Source organism: Hoplias malabaricus, unplaced genomic scaffold (genome assembly GCF_029633855.1).
Source record: "Hoplias malabaricus isolate fHopMal1 unplaced genomic scaffold, fHopMal1.hap1 scaffold_172, whole genome shotgun sequence".
Lineage (NCBI taxonomy): Eukaryota > Metazoa > Chordata > Actinopteri > Characiformes > Erythrinidae > Hoplias > Hoplias malabaricus.
The window spans coordinates 1-16,937 of record NW_027100971.1 but is presented as its reverse complement, the minus strand read 5'-3'; the positions used below and the strand labels follow the sequence as shown (position 1 = coordinate 16,937).

General features: G+C 40.5%; 1 protein-coding gene across 1 annotated transcript; it reads right to left on the bottom strand.

Moving 5' to 3' along the window:
* Positions 1-742: 742 nt before the first annotated feature.
* Positions 743-8,608, bottom strand: LOC136682481 (CMRF35-like molecule 3). The gene is made up of 7 exons (XM_066658913.1): positions 8,549-8,608; positions 7,203-7,532; positions 6,637-6,723; positions 6,004-6,084; positions 3,119-3,223; positions 2,610-2,653; positions 743-1,711 (listed from the first exon to the last, which is right to left on the bottom strand). The coding sequence occupies exons 1-7, from the start codon at positions 8,586-8,588 to the stop codon at positions 1,475-1,477; spliced, it is 924 nt and encodes a 307-aa protein (XP_066515010.1). The 5' UTR covers positions 8,589-8,608; the 3' UTR covers positions 743-1,474.
* Positions 8,609-16,937: the final 8,329 nt, after the last annotated feature.

The following is a 16,937-nucleotide window of genomic DNA, read 5'->3' as shown; positions in this document are numbered from 1 at the left end:
AGAGAGAGTTTTAAGTGGAACTTTTTTAATGCCATCATTTCCCATTCCACCAGTTAACACTGACTCACAAAAAAACGCCATGTCTTTCGTGTCCAAAGCTCTAATAATGGTCCCTGCACTTCCACACCTGTAACATTGGGGCTGACCCACAAACACTGAAATGGGGTCCTCTCTCAGTGGTTCCCTTTCTCCTGGAGCCCACATCCTCAGCAGGTTCTAATCCTCCGTGATCAGCTCATTCCCAGCCTCCGAGCTACTGCCTCTGCATTGTCCAGCATCACCCCAGCATTCTCCACCAGATGCCCCTCTTCTAGACTCAGTCCTCCAGCTCTGCGCAATATCAGCTACAAACCATTTACAGATCAATATAAGAACCTCTGTAAAAACTGTAACATTAAAAGTTGCCATTCCTCATTCCAGGTGTCCTACACCATGCCCCCCCTCCTGTAGGTGATACAGAGTAAAACAATAAAACCTGTCTAAGCTAGGTACTGAAACCAACTCATCCTGTGTATGTGCCCGTGTGTTCTGCTGGGTGTTACGTGTTTGGATCGTGTTTTTTTTTACAGAAACTAATACATTATACAGTCACCTAAATTTATATTTTCTTAGGAATGAGCACCAAACAAACATTTATATTTAACACAGTTTAAAGTTTATTTTTATGAGGATGTTACTAAAAATGGAATTAAAACATGTTAAACAACGTTAAAATATTAAATACAACATCCATAAAACCTTTACACTGCAGCATAAGAAAATATTTTATGGCTGCATTAATACTGCATTAATAAAATACAAATATTTTAATCAAGATTCTGAAAATGTAAATAAAATATGCTTCACAAGAGAGAAAATATATATATTATCAAAAATACATGTTACCATTTACTTATTAAAAATGATACTGGGCATTAACACTAACAAACAACAACAAACACAACAGCTTGTTACATTCTCACTTTGTGAACAGGTCTGGGCCTGACCCTTATAATAAACAGCAGAATATGTGTGAATTTAATTGAAAGTACAGTTATATGTACAAGCGGTATCCACCCATCCTGAGTGTGTTGCAGGAATAGTATAAGATTATTGGTGGATTTTCTAGATATTTTTACTTTTTTGTGTAAATTTTCTCTGTACTTGATGTTTTTGCTGGAATTGTGATATTTTATAAAAATTAGAATTAGAATCAGAATCACTACTGGCCACTGTGCTTGGACACATAGGAATATGTTCTCCACATTTAACCCAATGCATGAGGTGAAATACACATTTACACACACACACTAGTGAACAGTAGGGGGCACTACTAAGGAAAAAGTCTGCAAAAATGTAATTCATAGGAAAATATATTTTTAAATAAATATACTCTAATCAAGTAAATGTGCTGAAAATAACACTTTAAAACAATAAATATAAAATATACCAATTAGATTCACTCCCAGAGCTGTTTTTCAGTGTATGACTGTGTTCACTTGGGGACACGCACTGCAGAGTAAATAGTGGAGTTTCCAGCTGAGTGTTTAGTGGAGTTTACAGTGGAGTAAACAGTGGAGCTGAGGGACTGTTGTGGACCTTGCTGAGACGGGGTTGGAGTGTTGTATATGAATAAATCAGGAGGTTCAATAGTGGAGTAAAGTGGAGAATTAGTAGAATCTTCCCCAGGCTTCTGCTCCCTCTCCTCAATCTCCTGATAGATCCTGTCACCCTGAGGAAACACGTCCATCAGTTCTACTGTAAATCATCTCCCAAACATACGTAAACCACTCAGACACTGAAAACATACATTTACACACAAGACAACACAAAGGAGTACTAGGAACCAGGGGATATATATATACTGTACACATGGGAACACCTGGAAGAGAAAACGAGGGGGCAGGATAACAAAGGAGACACAGGTGAGAATACTAATCCCAAGGCGGGGCTAATGCAAAGACAAGGGACGAGACTGAAACAAAACAGATAATTTAGCATGTGGCAGACTAGGGAAACACAGAACATGGCAGAAAACAGGGGTGAGGGTGATGTCTGAGTCTGCTATCTCTTCCTACATAGTTGACACTAAAGATAATTCAGAGAATAGAGACAATGTGATTTTCTGAAACCTACCCAATTTGCAAAATCAGACCTAATCCTAACTCTAAAAATAACTCTGACCTGAAGAAAATAAATATAACTATAAACCTAAACCTGACCTTAACCCTAACTCTAAACCAAACCATAGTCCTAAGCTTATCCTTAATCTGAAGCCTAACTGTAAGCTCTACAAAGAATATTCTCGCACAAAAGATTTTTTTGTTACACTTCAGATTCATAAAAGAAAATTTTTGTGGTTTTAGTGAAACAGCGCCACCAGTGGAAGTGAAGTGCTATTGTAGCGATCCAATGTCACTTCTAGCCACAGTTTCTGAACTGAGTAAATATTCATTGAGCCAAAGTACAAAGTGACCCTGCTATAATTTAATAATTAGAGTTAATTTCTTGTTTTATATTTTATTTCAGATTTTATTGGTTGGTTTTTCAGTTGTTGGTGTTGATGTGTCCTGTGTTTTGGGTTCAGTGTCGGTGCATCACTAACGTAAGTGTTTACTCAAAGCACTTACCATTTCAGGGTCGGCCGGCACTGCACTCAGAGGGATCGACTTGTCTAGAGAAAGATCACAATCCAGAAGAGTAATATTTCAGTCAAGATGCTGAATGAACTACAAACCACTAGAGCTAGAAACTACAAATCCCAATCCACAACAGTTAGGAAAGGAAGTGTGATGCTGATAAATGCAGAGAGTAGTGATTAATATTTCCAGAATCTCTGAATCAGTTGATGCTGACAGTGCATTTCCTTCAATCACACACTGCACTTGAACTGCTGGCTCAGTCACTGGGGATTTATTTCAGAAACTGAAGACCCTCAACTCTTGCTCATAAAGGACTAGGCCTTTCCTGGAAACTGTTTCATACCTCAGCATGGTGACTTCACCCATGACACCATTACATAGTTTGTCTTGGTATTGCTTTCATTTTGACTGCAGCTCAATGTGGAGAGTGACACCTCAGTGTTGTGGGTTTGTATGTACATGCCAGTGTGTGTGTGTGTGCTTGCTGGAACTGGTACCTTTGGTCCTCTTTGTACTTCTTTTTTGTTTGTACAGCGCTGTCATGGCCACCAGCAGTACTATCATCACAAAGGCCAATCCAACACTGATGTACATCACAGGGTCTAGACACACGTCAATGCATTAATCACAGTCACGGTTCTGTCAAACATTCATTCACACAGAAAAATGTTACAGTGGCCATGGTTTAGAAACTGGGCCCAGGTCAGAGCAGCACTTTCCAAAACTCTGTATTTAAAATGCGGACCAACATTAGCCAGTGGGATGGGATGAGATCAGATGTGATTTAGCGCAGAGGAGTCTGTGGTAAACTGCAACAATCTACAGACACTACTTCATTACAAGTATGAATGAATATATTACTCCAGAGGTTGTAAAATAAGAAAGGTGTATGTATGTATGTATCTTTACACTTATATAGCACCTTTCTAGACACCCAAGGACGCTTTACAATCCACACTGCTCAGAACACTCAATCCACACACACACTGGTGAGAAGCGGCAGCCAAACGCGCACAGCGTACTCTCAACCAGGAACGACCGTCCACCTGGAGGACTGCATCGGGCACTAGGGTTTCACCCAGGACAGAGTGCCAATCCATTTCTGGGCTCACACTCATTCACTCACACACCAGGACAGTTATTAGACAGAAGCCAATTCACCTACACTCCATGTTTTTGGACTGGTGTGTATTACATATATATATGGATTGATAACAGAAATCCTTACCCTTAGCCCATATATCATTGGTATCTATAGACCATATGTAATGTAAAGGTTCATCATGCCTTTCATTCATTGTTTTAAATGATATTAAATTAACATTTATGGTGCAGTCATTTCTGAGAATGTGAAAATGGCATCCAGCATCATGAGGTCACTAAAATTTAAATTGCATCATCATTTTCAAGAAATCATTGAGACTATGTGAAAAATGTAAACACATACAATGCAGTGGTGAGCAAATCCTGAAAATCCTACATTTAATTGAAAATGTATGAAAGGTTGAACCTGAGAAAATGTTTGCTGAAACATAGTTTGATTTTGCTGCTAGCAGTATGTTTAAAACAGACAGTACAAAAGACTTATAACTTTTAAGAGAAAACTAGCATTGTGACAAATAATGCAACAATTTAAGAATACCTTTTCCTCCATGGGAAATGGCAAAGAACCTGGTAAAGTCATCATTTACGGTACAAATATTATTAAAAGTTTTAGAGATTCCAGAGATTTTTTCATATGCCAGGATATGGCCCACACTAATACTGAATCGATGTGCTCTTCAGGCCTTCAGACAGCACTACAATAAATATATTTGTGATGGTATGGGTGTACCCTGCATTCACAATGGTATGAGAGTGCATTAGTACACATGGCATGGATAACTTGCAGAACTATGAAGGCACTGTTAATGCTGAATTATATATACAGGTGTTCAAGGAATGTGCTTCCTTGCAAATGATGTCACTGTCAGGAAAGGCCTCACTTATTCCTGGAAGAAAATGCCACACCACTTTTTGCACATATCACAGCAGCTTGGCTGCACAAGGGATGATACCGGACTTCAAGCTGACACAAATGCAGTTCAGACCTGTCAGCCACCTTGCGAATTCTGAAATGGAGGAGACCCTGAGCTGTGGAGCAACTGAAACCCTATTTCAAAAAAAGAATGGGAAAATATTATGCCTTCAAAACTACAGTCTCCTCAGATCCCAAAATTTGCAGAATCATTAACAGAAGAGGTGAGGAAGCACAGTGGTAAACAAATCCCCTGTCCCAAGATTTCTGAAATGTGTTTCTGGCATCAGATTAAAAATGGTTAAATATTTCTAAAAACATATCACCCGTAGACACAGGAGCCTAAAATAGGAATGAACTATCCAAATTTCACATTCACAAAACCAAAAGAGCATAGCAACATGGCTAAATCCATAATTACCATGGCAACCATGATGACAGCCAATGCTTTTTCTTTAGTCTTAGTCACATGGTATATATTTGAGACACCCAGCAGAGGACATAATACCCCAAAAATATTCACTGGCCACTTTACTGGAAACACCAACCTCCACTCGTTGGACACAACAATTTGATACTACCTTAAAAAACACCACAACCCCTTGTACACAGAATGCACCACATAGCAGAAACAGGCAGGAAGTAGTGAAAACCACCATGACCATGGCAACAAATTTTTTGTTTGTTTTTTGCTACATAGGATACTTTCAGAGACAATCATCGCATCACATCACAATACACACTGGTCACTTTACTGGAAACCCCAACCTCCACTCACTGGACCTTTTATGACCTTTTTAATGACATGAACCTTTCAGTACATTTTAGATTTTATCACACCTAGTCTGTTTGGAATAGCATTGACTAGGTTTGATACCCTGCTTGGGTAAACACACTTCACTGAACCAGTAGGCATCCTTGAGCAAGATGCCTAACACTTTACTTATCTACTTAAGTGCCATTATTAAACAATACAGAAGAGAGAAAAATCAACAGCAGAAAATTCAGTTTGTGCCCTGTGACACATTTTGTAGAAGAACATTATTAATGACCATAAGGAAATTAAGACTACAAATTTAACTCACCCATAACAGCAAACACAAATACACACACACACACACAGTCAGACAGCCAAATTGGAGCACATATTAGCTTTAGATCTTGAGAGAGGGAAAAGTTCTTTTCCTCCACTCTCCCCACCCCTTTGGGTCAGCCCTTTGGTCCTAAGCCCACTCCTCAAATCCACAGCTGCCTAGTCTTTCTGTTTAATTCAGCAGGGATGTTAACATGTTTAATTATGACAATATTCACTGTGAGGTGTGAAACAGATGATATTAGGGAAGTGTGAAAAAGCAAAGCACCTACCTGATGGTCCAGTTTTGTCATTGTGGGTGGTACTGGATGAGGTTGAGTGTGGGACATTTGGGGTAGAAGTCCTTTGCTGTCCTTTGGGAGAGAGAGACAGAGAGAGAGAGAGAGAGAGAGAAATAATTCACAGAGCTGTCTTTCAGAATAACACAGATCCCACTCTGCAGTCACACATCCCCTTGTCTTCCAGTGTGTCCCTGAAACTGTGAAACTGGGGCTGAATACGTTACAGCTGAATGGTTAACAATGGAAAGTGAGTGGTATTTATGGTCTTTCTGATGGATGGTGGGCAGCACGGTGGTGCAACAGGTAGTGTTGCAGTCACACCTGGACGTTGTGGGTTCAAGTCCCACTCCGAGTGACTGTCTGTTAGGAGTTTGGTGTATTCTCCCTGTGTCTGTGTGGGTTTCCTCCAGGTGTTTCGGTTTCCTCCCACAGTCCAAAAACACACGTTGTTAGGTTGATTGGCGACTCAAATAGTGTTTGTAGGTGTATGTGAATGTGTGTGTGTGTCTTGCCCTGTGAAGGACTGGAGCCCCCTCCACGCTCAGGACACACCAGGACCCTGAACTGGATAAATGGTTACAGATAATGAATGAATGATGGATGGTCATTAAACAAAGTACATACCTGTAGATGGAGCAGTAAAGACAGCTGTAGACAGTGTGTGAGCTGATGGAGGATAACTTGCAAGGACTGTAGTATTATTGAAGTTATCTGAACAATGAGAACAGTAAAATCAGATCAGTCTCAGACATTTTCACTGCACTGAATTCTGTTCTATTTACAAAGCCTATACATTCACTGTCTCCTGTATTTGGGCTCCAGATTCCTCTGTGTGAACAGAAGATTTTTTTGTTAATTTCATTAGCCTTGTTTCATCTCCAGGACTTTTATTCTGCTCTTTTATTCTCCACAGTGGTATAATGAAAGATTACAGATATCTCCCTCTCCTTTTGGAGAAGAGAATATAATGTACCTGTAAGGAATGTAGGGAACACAACTGGACTTTAACATCACTGCTGTATCTGTACAGTTCCATTTTGTCTGAGTGTAAGGGAACAGAATTGTGTCACACTTTGTGTTTGTGCTGAGGTTAACATAATAAAGAAATATATTACTCATAAAATCAACAAAACTAATCATTCAATTGGGGCCAGAATATGACAGTATTCCTAAAGCTGTAAATCACTCACCCAGTTTCACCAGTAACGTAATCTCAGTGTAGTCATCACGTAATGGTAAAGCTCTCCCTATCCCACACCAGTACTTTCCTGCATCCTCTGTTCTCAGGTCAGTGATGGTGATGTTGAAGACTCTGTTCACTGTGTCGTCTTTCAGAGAGAATCTCTGATCTTTAGCAGATCCAGAGTCAACAGGAATGTCTTTAGTACTCCAGAGTAAAGTAGAACATTCCCCTCTGCAGAGATACTTTGTGTTGGATTCATATCCAGAGTCATAGGGACAGTGAATCTGAACTGAGTGTCCTCTGAGTCCAGTTACAGTTCTAACAGCATTGACTCCAGCTGTAAAACACAATCCACAACAATAAACATGAGCCAAACACTGAGTGCAACAAACAAACACACAAACATATACCAACCACTCACTGACACTCTCACAGCTATGTACAGTTTTGTATTAGACATTACAGTTTAATCTTAATAAAAACCCTACTTTAAAGTGAAGGTACAAGTCACACAGTGGTTGCCATGACAACAGTAAATGCACTGTGTAGATAGCTTTAGAAGAGGGTTATTGCAGCTTAACGTATTTATGAAACTTGAAATTAACTATGTATGCTCCAAAACACTAGGGATGAAACTTGACCAACTCTGATCCCATTGTTTACTGAACACATCTGAGAACATCACACAGTCTGTCTAGGCTGTCTGAATAACAGTGCACTCCAAGAGGCAGCCATTGGCTTGAGGTTAGAGAAGCAAACTTGAGGCCGGAGGGTCTCCTGTTCAATTCCCGGGACAACCTTCCTTATTTGTACCCTCATTGTCCATTCTCTCAGCTCATGCAGGAGCACTGTTCTGCAATAACGAACAGAATGGACAGTGAGTGGACACAGGGTTTAAAAATATAGCAGCACTGCTGTGTCCGATCCACTCACACTAGCACAACACACACTAACACACCACCTCCCCATCAGTGTCACTGCAGTGCTGAGAATGATCCACCACCTCATCACACCTGCTCTGTGGGGTCCTGAGCTTTGAAGAATAGAATGAAAGGGTGTATAAGTGTAGAAACAAGGAAGGTGCTCCTAATCCGGTGATTGCTCTGTGTAAACTTATTTTGGTCTCCAAAATTTGGTGAATATCTAGGCCACACACAATTATTAGTAATATAGTAGTATTTAGTAGTGTTAGAACAGGAAATTAGTAGTGGTAGAGATAGCTGTAGCAGTAGCAGTAGCAATAGTAAAAGTAGCGGTGGTAAATATGTAGTGGTAGTTATAGTGGTAAATGATATTGAAATATATATATATATAGAAATATAATTTATAAATGAAGTGCAGTATGAAACTCACCTGTTAAGAACCCAGACAGAAGGAGTACGAGTGTCCACATGCTGGACTCAGTGTCCGAAACTTTCCGTTTCTTGTTCTGTACTTTGTTGCTTCTGCTTTCTGCTCTCCTCACTGCTGAAACTATGATGAGGTTTCAACCACCACCATTTCCTCTTACACTTTGCTCTCTCACACACATTCATTTTTTTCTTTCTATTTCTCTCTCTTTATCTCTCTCCCACATCAATGAACACATCATTAACACGTGCATTAACTCACACATATGAGCAGCTCAGACTAATGGAGGTGAAATGTCAGAACTACTCTGACCACACACTACTACTGTTGTCCAGTCTCATTCTCTCTTTCTAGAAACCTACACTGACTCCCGTGTCTAATATTACGTTAACCCATGCACAGTGTGGGCACTATTGTTTATGGGCAGTGGTTGATAAAACACTCTCAGGAGCATTTTGTAGTCCTTTGTAGTTCATCTGTCCCAGTGCATACTTTGTTAACCCCCTTTCACCCCATCCCTCAGTGCTCAGGAGCCTCACAGAGCAGGTATGATGTGGGCAGAGGATCATTCTCAGCGCTGCAGTGGACACAGATGTAGTTGTAGTGTGTTAGTGTGTGTTACGCCAGTAGGAGTACACTAACCCAACACACACTAACACCACATCAGTGTCACAGCAGCAGAGTCCTGACAATTACAAAAATGGGTGTAAATGATCTAAGAAAGTGTGAGGAGCAGCAGACCACAGAGAAGGGAGTCACATGCTGGTTACTATGGTGATAATGCTGTGTATATAGTTTCAGATCAGTGTATATTTGCTCCGCTATTTCACCACTTCCCCTAATGTGACTCATGTCGTATCATTTCCTACAATCAGTGTGTAGTGGGCTTCGGCAAGCCCCAGAGGAGAGGACACTAACTTATTTTTTAATACTTAATAAACTGGAGGACAAGAACAAGGTGAATAATTTGTTTTATTATTAATTAAACACAATGGAGGTAAGGGGTGACTGTGGGAGTGTATCAGTGTTGTCCTTTTGCCCGAATAAGACTGGACTCAGCCTGGGTTTTCATGCTTTTGAGACCTTTATTGAAGAACCACCTAAAAGAAAAGTTACACACTGTCCAACCCCAGTACTAGAGTCCACCATCCATGGAAACAAAACATGGGCTGGACGCCCATTCTTAGCATAGCAGTAACACAACAAGTGTCTGTGTGTGTTGCTGGTGTTATTGCACACAAGTGTCATCACTATGTCACCGGGTGTCAATTTACTCAAAGAGTCCTCAACCAAGAGTCTCTCTGGTCAGCTTCTGAGGGTTAGAACAAACTTCATTAGTGAGGGCTAAGACTAGTAGTAAACAGTGAAGTGAAGCTACAAGGGAAGAAGCTCTTCCACACACACACACACACACACACACACACACACACACACACGCCAGGGCAGCCGATGGGGATTAGGTGCATTGATGAAGGGCACTTTAACCGTGGATATTGAGGGAGGAGAAGGCACTGTTTCATTACTGCCATATCCCCCAACTGCCCATTTTGTCCTGCTAGTCCTGGGGACAGAACCAGCAACATTTTGACCCCTAGCCCCCATATCTCATGTTAATCAGGATATATGAGTTTACATTGTCTGACTAATACATCTTCATAATGTAGAACTACATTTCCCATGATGCTTTGTGCCCATATTGATCCTCCAATATTTGTAGTTTCTATTAGGCTCTTATTTGTGTAAACTGCACTACTGTACTCCTTCTGTAACACTGGGCCCATCACCAGTATTTACACTGGTGTCTGATGTCTTTTCAATGTATAAAAGGATAGTTTTTATAGACACTTTATATCAATTGGAAGCAGTGTTTGTTCATATCTCAGGAGTTCCTCTTGTGATGACCAGGGTTGAGCAGAGAGCCAGAAGCGTGTGGATAACCTCTGAAATGTTGGAAAGAGATTAATTTCATATTCATTCCTTATTTTATTCGGATTCTGTTATACTTTGTTTTAGGTTACTGTGAACTCTTTCACAGTTGTTTGTCTCTTCTCTGCCTGTGTATCATCGGTTTATAACCTTGATGCTTATGGGGGGAAAAGTGTTAATGGAAAAATTGAGGGTGATAAAATTTTCTATAATACGTGTTTGCTCCCACTAACGGAGGGAGAGAGTAACCAAGTCATGACCAAGAAACATCTCTGTATCCAACAACCTCAATCCAACAACTGGCCGAGGCAGAGCTAGGAGCCTTTACATCAATCAAGATTCATCTTCTGAAAAAGTCCAAAGTCAAGTTTGAGCCGCAAGCTGTGCCGACTTCCACACCTGCTGTGCTGTGTGAGACAAAGGGCCCATAAACAGAAACATCCATCCAAACATTGGTGAGTTGAATGGTGCTATCCTTGCTGAAGGTAAATAATCAAATAATGCTTAATTATTAAAACTTATTTGATGCTTCATTAACTACATATTATGAGGTTAATGAGGTTTTTGGAGTAAGATTGTAGACATGAGTTATCCTAAGCTTTATCAACTCTTAGGAGGTTTGAAAAATATTGCTAAATGGTTATCCCAAGGATTGATTAACAGCTTAGAGGTTGGCATGATTTCAAAGTGAATATAATTTAGTTATGGCGGCTGTTCAATGTGAAAGTGGTAATTTGACTAAGGCTGCTGTTCTACGTGAAAGCTGTAACTGTGGTTTTCTTCCTCACATGGGGCGCTGGAAATGACTTGAGTATAATACTTGTAAAAATTTAGGCCTACTTTCTTTGTAAATACATAAGCCTTTTTCTGTTTGTCGTGGCGTTTGCCAAATTATTCCAGTGTGTTTTGTCTCAGTGTTTTGTCTCAGTGGTGTAGAGAAAAGGGGGGCTAAATTCATCTGTGCTGCACATCTTATCGGTTTAAACGGCCTTCTAGTCTCTCTCAGCAAGTCTTATCTTTCACCCTCCATTTTTGACTCTCACTTTGTGTGTGTTTGTCTTTGTGTTAACTATAATGGAGCAGGGCAGAGTTGAAATGCAAGAAACAAAATTTCTGAAGTTGTTGAAGGACCAACTACTGAGAAACATGATTCTGCACCTCCAGAAGTTTCAATAGATGAGATGCTTGAATGTATAAGCCAGTATTTTGATGCAAGGTTTGGCTTGAAAGAGCAATGTGAAAAAATTCATAATAAATACACCATCAATCAGAAAGAAGATGGGAGTTGGGGATTAGAAGACATCAAATGAGTGTTTGGAAAGTCACAATCTTAAAGATTAAAGCACACACAAAAGAAAATACATCTACAGCTTGAGGAAATGCACTAGCAGATGCCGCTGCAAAACTCGCTGCCAGAGAGGGAGACGCCAACAAGGAACATGGCGGCAATGACAATGGAAACACGAACAAAGTCAATACCAAAGTCTGACATCTTAAACTCGAACAAGACAAGGAAGTTCGAGCCATTTCTGATATCAAACAGATGCAACAGGATGCTTCAAGAGAGGAGGTCTGGAGCTGGATGGAGAATGGCGTCAAGTTGCATAAAGATGCCATCTGACTACATGGGACACGTCTAGTGGCTCCAAAATGTCTGCTTCCCAACCTAGCAACTCAGATTCACTCGCTGGGACATGTTTTGGTTGACAAAATGACTCAACGGTTCAATTAAGTCTGGTGGAACCCAAAGTTTAGAGCACTAGCATGTTATGTTCTTCAAAGCTGTGCGACATGTGAGAAAAGCAATACTGGCACAAGAGTAAAAACTCCTGCTGAGGGATCAACTGCTCCTCCTGGTCCATTCAGACACCTTCAAATGGATTACATCACTCTGCCAAAATGTGGAAGGTTTCAAGATATCTTAGTGGTTGTGGACAAGTTCTCGAGATATGTGGAATGTTTTCCAACAGGACGGGGAACGGCAACTCACACAGTGAAGGTGGTGGTGAAAGACATCATACCAAGATGGGGCCTTCCGGACAAAATTGATTCTGATTAAGGATTACATTTCACAGGCGTGGTATGTAGTGAAGTAAGTAGAATGATGAATATCCGTTGGGTACTTCACTGTCCTTACCATCCTCAAACCTCAGGTCAGACAGAAAGAATGAACCGTGTCATCAAGAAACGCTTGTCAAAGATGCATTAGGAAGGCATTCCATGACCTGAAGCCCTTCCAGCAGTACTTTGTAGCATCCATGCTACTCACAACAAGGAAACTGGCTTGAGTCCATTTGAGGTGATTACTAGACGACCAATGTCACTACCAGGAACTATTAATCTGTGCAAAACTGATGTCCACTTGACCTCTGACGCTCTGATTGAATACTGTGAAGCTCTTAGCAATGTGGTTTGACGAGCAGAATTTCAAGTTCATGAGGCATGGGAAGAGCCACCTCAGCGTGGACATAGTTTAGTGCCAGGCCAAAGGGTAATGTTGCATAAACCCCAAAGAATGGCTCTTGAAGCTAAGTGGGAAGGCCCTTATCAAGTTTTGTTGGTAACAAATGCAGCCGCAAAGATAAAAGGAAAAGATAAATGGATTCATGCCAAACATCTGAAGTTAGCAAATCCGTCTACTAACTAGGGCAAGTTTGGGCAGTATGCCAGTCAGAGTTTGGAAGCAGAACCAGCATTCTTATGGCTGGGGGTTGCTAGAAGGATGAAGATACATTATGTGCACTCACTAGATGAGGGCTCATTATGTCCCACTGCTGGTATATTAGGTTCCTTATACTTACACTTTACACTTTACACTTTTTACCTTACACTTTATATCAATTGGAAACAGTGTTTGTTCATATCTCAGGAGTTCCTCTTGTGATGATCAGGGTTAAGAGCAGAGGGCCAGAAGCGTGTGAGAAGCAGCAGTGGTGTTGAAGCTGGCAGTGTGGATAACCTCTGAAACTTGCAGGGTTGTGGTGCTTCGGGGATCATTGTTTTCAGCTGGTTAACCTCCTGCAGTTTTATTTTCACTAATCTAGGCAAAAGTGCCTTTAATCATTGATCAAATCACACCACTGACTCTACGGCTTTGGCTATTAGTTTCAGAGCTAAATGTTTCAGAAAAAGAGGAACAGAGTGGTCCACCTTTCAGTGAGAGGCTCAGGAGGTTCTGAGAAGTTTTGCTGACCACAGGACACTGATATTTTCCTACTTCTAGCAGTGGAGAATTAGGTTAAGGGTGACATGGGCAGCCAGATGGCACCTTGCCTGAGTTGCCACTGCACACCAATCCACACATAAAAACAATTTGAATAGCCATAACTGCATGTGATGTCAGCATATCACAATGAGGATCACGTACACTGTAGTATGTGATGGATTGAGTGGGAGTGGGGAATCTATCTAACAACCCACTTTTAGATGTGTATAGTACTAAAGCCTTTCATAAAATCAGTCACAGTAAGTTTTCATTCATTCAAAAATATATTGAATATTTTAGATATATGGAGGGCTCACCCTGGGCAAAATACAAGTCTCTGAGGATGTTCCTTCAGTTTTTGTAGAAAAAAGCAGATCACAGATATGACATTATTCCATAATTTTTTTCCTCAGAATTGAGAGATTCCATAATTTACTAATTCCTGGTGCTGTTCACCAACATTGTCATCTATGTCGACAGCAGGGACGGCTTGTTATTCAAGTTCAGCTTCTGTATCAGACATGACAAAAAACTAAAGGCATTTCAAATGGCAGCTTTCTGGCTTTAAGAAACACTAAAATAAAATAAATAATAAATAAATTATTAATCATAAGAAAAATAATTGTTGTAGCCAGTAACAGTTAGATGTTTAGAACAAGTACATGGAATAAATTATGGAATCACTCAATTCTGAGGAAAAAATTATGGAATCACTCTGCAAATTTACATTACAAACACTAACACCTGCATCAGATTAAAGCTGCTCGTTAGTATGCAGGTAAAAAGGAGTGATCACACCTTGGAGAGCTGTTGCAACAAGTGGACTGACATGAATAATGGCTCCAACACCAGAGAAGTCAATTGAAACAAAAGAGAGGATTATCAAACTCCTTAAAGAAGGTAAATCATCACGCAGTGTTGCACAAGATGTTGGTTGTTCACAGTCAGCTGTGTCTAAAACCTGGACCAAGTACAAACAACATGGGAATGTGGTTAAAGGCAAGCATACGGGTAGACCAAGGAAGACATCAAAGCGTCAAGACAAAAAACTTAAAGCAATATGCCTTGAAAACAGAAAATGTACAACAAAACAAATGAGGAACAAATGGGAGGAAACTGGAGTCAACGCCTGTGACCGAACTGTAAGAAACCACCTAAAGGAAATGGGATTTACAAACAGAAAAGCTAAAGGAAAGCCATCACTAACACCTAAACAGAAAAAAACAAAGTTACAATGGGCTAAGGAAAGGCAATTGTGGACTGTGGAAGACTGGAAGAAAATGAAATATTCAGTGATGAATCTCGAATCTGCATTGGGCAAGGTGATGATGCTGGAACTTTTGTTTGGTGCCGTTCCAATGAGATTTATGCAGACGACATGCAGATTTCCACAGTCATTGATGATATGGGGCTGCATGTCAGGTAAAGGCACTGGGGAGATGGCTGTCATTACATCTTCAATAAATGCACAGGTTTACATTGACATTTTGGACACTTTACTTATCCCATCTATTGAAAGGATGTTTGGAGAAGATGAAATCATTTTTCAAGGTGATAATGTATCTTGCCATAGAGCAAAATCTGGGAAAACATTCCTTGAAGAAAGACACATAAGGTCAATGTCATGGCCTGCAAACAGTCCGGATCTCAATCCAATTGAAAATCTGTGGTGGAAGTTAAAGAAAATGGTCCATGACAAGGCTCCAACCTCCAAAGCTGATCTGGCAACAGCAATCAGAGAAAGCTGGAGCCTGATTGATGAAGAGTACTGTTTGTCACTCATTAAGTCAATGTCTCAGAGACTGCAAGCAGTTATGAAAGCCAGAGGTGGTGCAACAAAGCACTAGTGATGTGTTGGAGCGTTATTTTGTTTGTCATTATTCCATAATTTTTTCCTCAGAATTGAGTGATTCCATAATTTACTAATTCCTGGTGCTGTTCACTAACATTGTCATCTATGTCAACAGCAGGGACGGCTTGTTATTCAAGTTCAGCTTCAGTATCAGGTTGGTCTCATCTGGGAGGTGAGAGTCTGCAGCTCTCTTCTGCCCTCTAGTGTTCATTAGCTGCCCACTCAGGGTCACTGTGCTTTTGGATGGTGGCGTAGATGTCATGTGACTTCCCACAGATGACAGGAGTGAGCATCTGTGAACTCTGTGCAGTGTGGGCTGTGGCATAGAGGGTGGAAGTGGATTGTGGTGAAGGAAGAAGTGTTGCATGATCACAAGGGTTTTGGGGTAGGCTGAGAAGAGTGTACACCAGACTCGAATGGTGTGGGACTTGACTTTTGCTAGAGGCTCTTGGGTTGGAGGGAGGGGGTTGTCTGGGGGCTGTAGTATGATATGCAGGGTGTAGATCTCACCTGTTGTTGGTGGCTGTAGGGCTTGGGTTTGATGGGTAGACTGTCTCATAGATGGAGCTGTCCTGAGGGAACAAAAGCACACATTGTTTCAGGACCTGTCCTTATTTAAGATCTGAGGCACCAAACCATTACAGACATTTGATTGGATATTACACTTCTGTTTACACTCACCTTTTTGAATCCAGGATTAATCCCAGGTTGTGGAGAATCTGTGGAAATTTGTACTTCAGATTTGAGTTATGAAATAATTATAATGTATATATAAATATGATGGTAAATGTAAACAATGTAAACACAACAGCACAACCACAGTCAGACATGCTCCGAGATACGCTGACTGATCTGAACAAGTGATTTGACAGAGAAAGGAGAAAGTGAATATCATTTTAAGAACCGTAAACAGGAAACTTCACCCTCTGAAACCATAAAACAGAAATGCGAGGCTGCCTTGTCTGGCTCAAAGAAAAACATTAACACACACTGTGCACTGAAAACTGAGTAATGAGTGCATATTTGACTAATAGACCACTCCCAGAATGTGTACAATGTGTACTACCTATAATTACATTTCATGAATGTACACCAGAATTTCCCACATTTAGGCTTAACCTGTTTCTTTTTCCCTCTTAACGCTAACCCCAACCACAACCTCAAACCTAACCTCTAACCATAATCTTAACCCTCTTCCTTCTCACTTAACCTCACTTATTGTTTTGACATCTTTTACAGTTAAAGCTATAAACATGTATGGAAAACTGCATTTCATGCACATCGTGCAGCATTTATATGTCTGAGAATTATATCCATATCTCTCCCTCCATTAAATAAAACCCACAGAATAAAAGATTTCATATATAAAGGCAAAACTAGCAGTGTTCACAACACTCTTCCTGAATTCA

What these genes read in the sequence shown, in the direction of transcription:
- LOC136682481 (XM_066658913.1), bottom strand. Translation starts at nt 8,588, where the DNA reads ATGTGGACACTCGTACTCCTTCTGTCTGGGTTCTTAACAG. An exon ending in TCTGTCTGGGTTCTTAACAG is followed by an intron (nt 7,533 to 8,548) that starts GTGAGTTTCATA and finishes TGTGTTTTACAG; the next exon opens with CTGGAGTCAATGCTGTTAGA. An exon ending in TGCCGGCCGACCCTGAAATG is followed by an intron (nt 1,712 to 2,609) that starts GTAAGTGCTTTG and finishes GTGTTTCCTCAG; the next exon opens with GGTGACAGGATCTATCAGGA.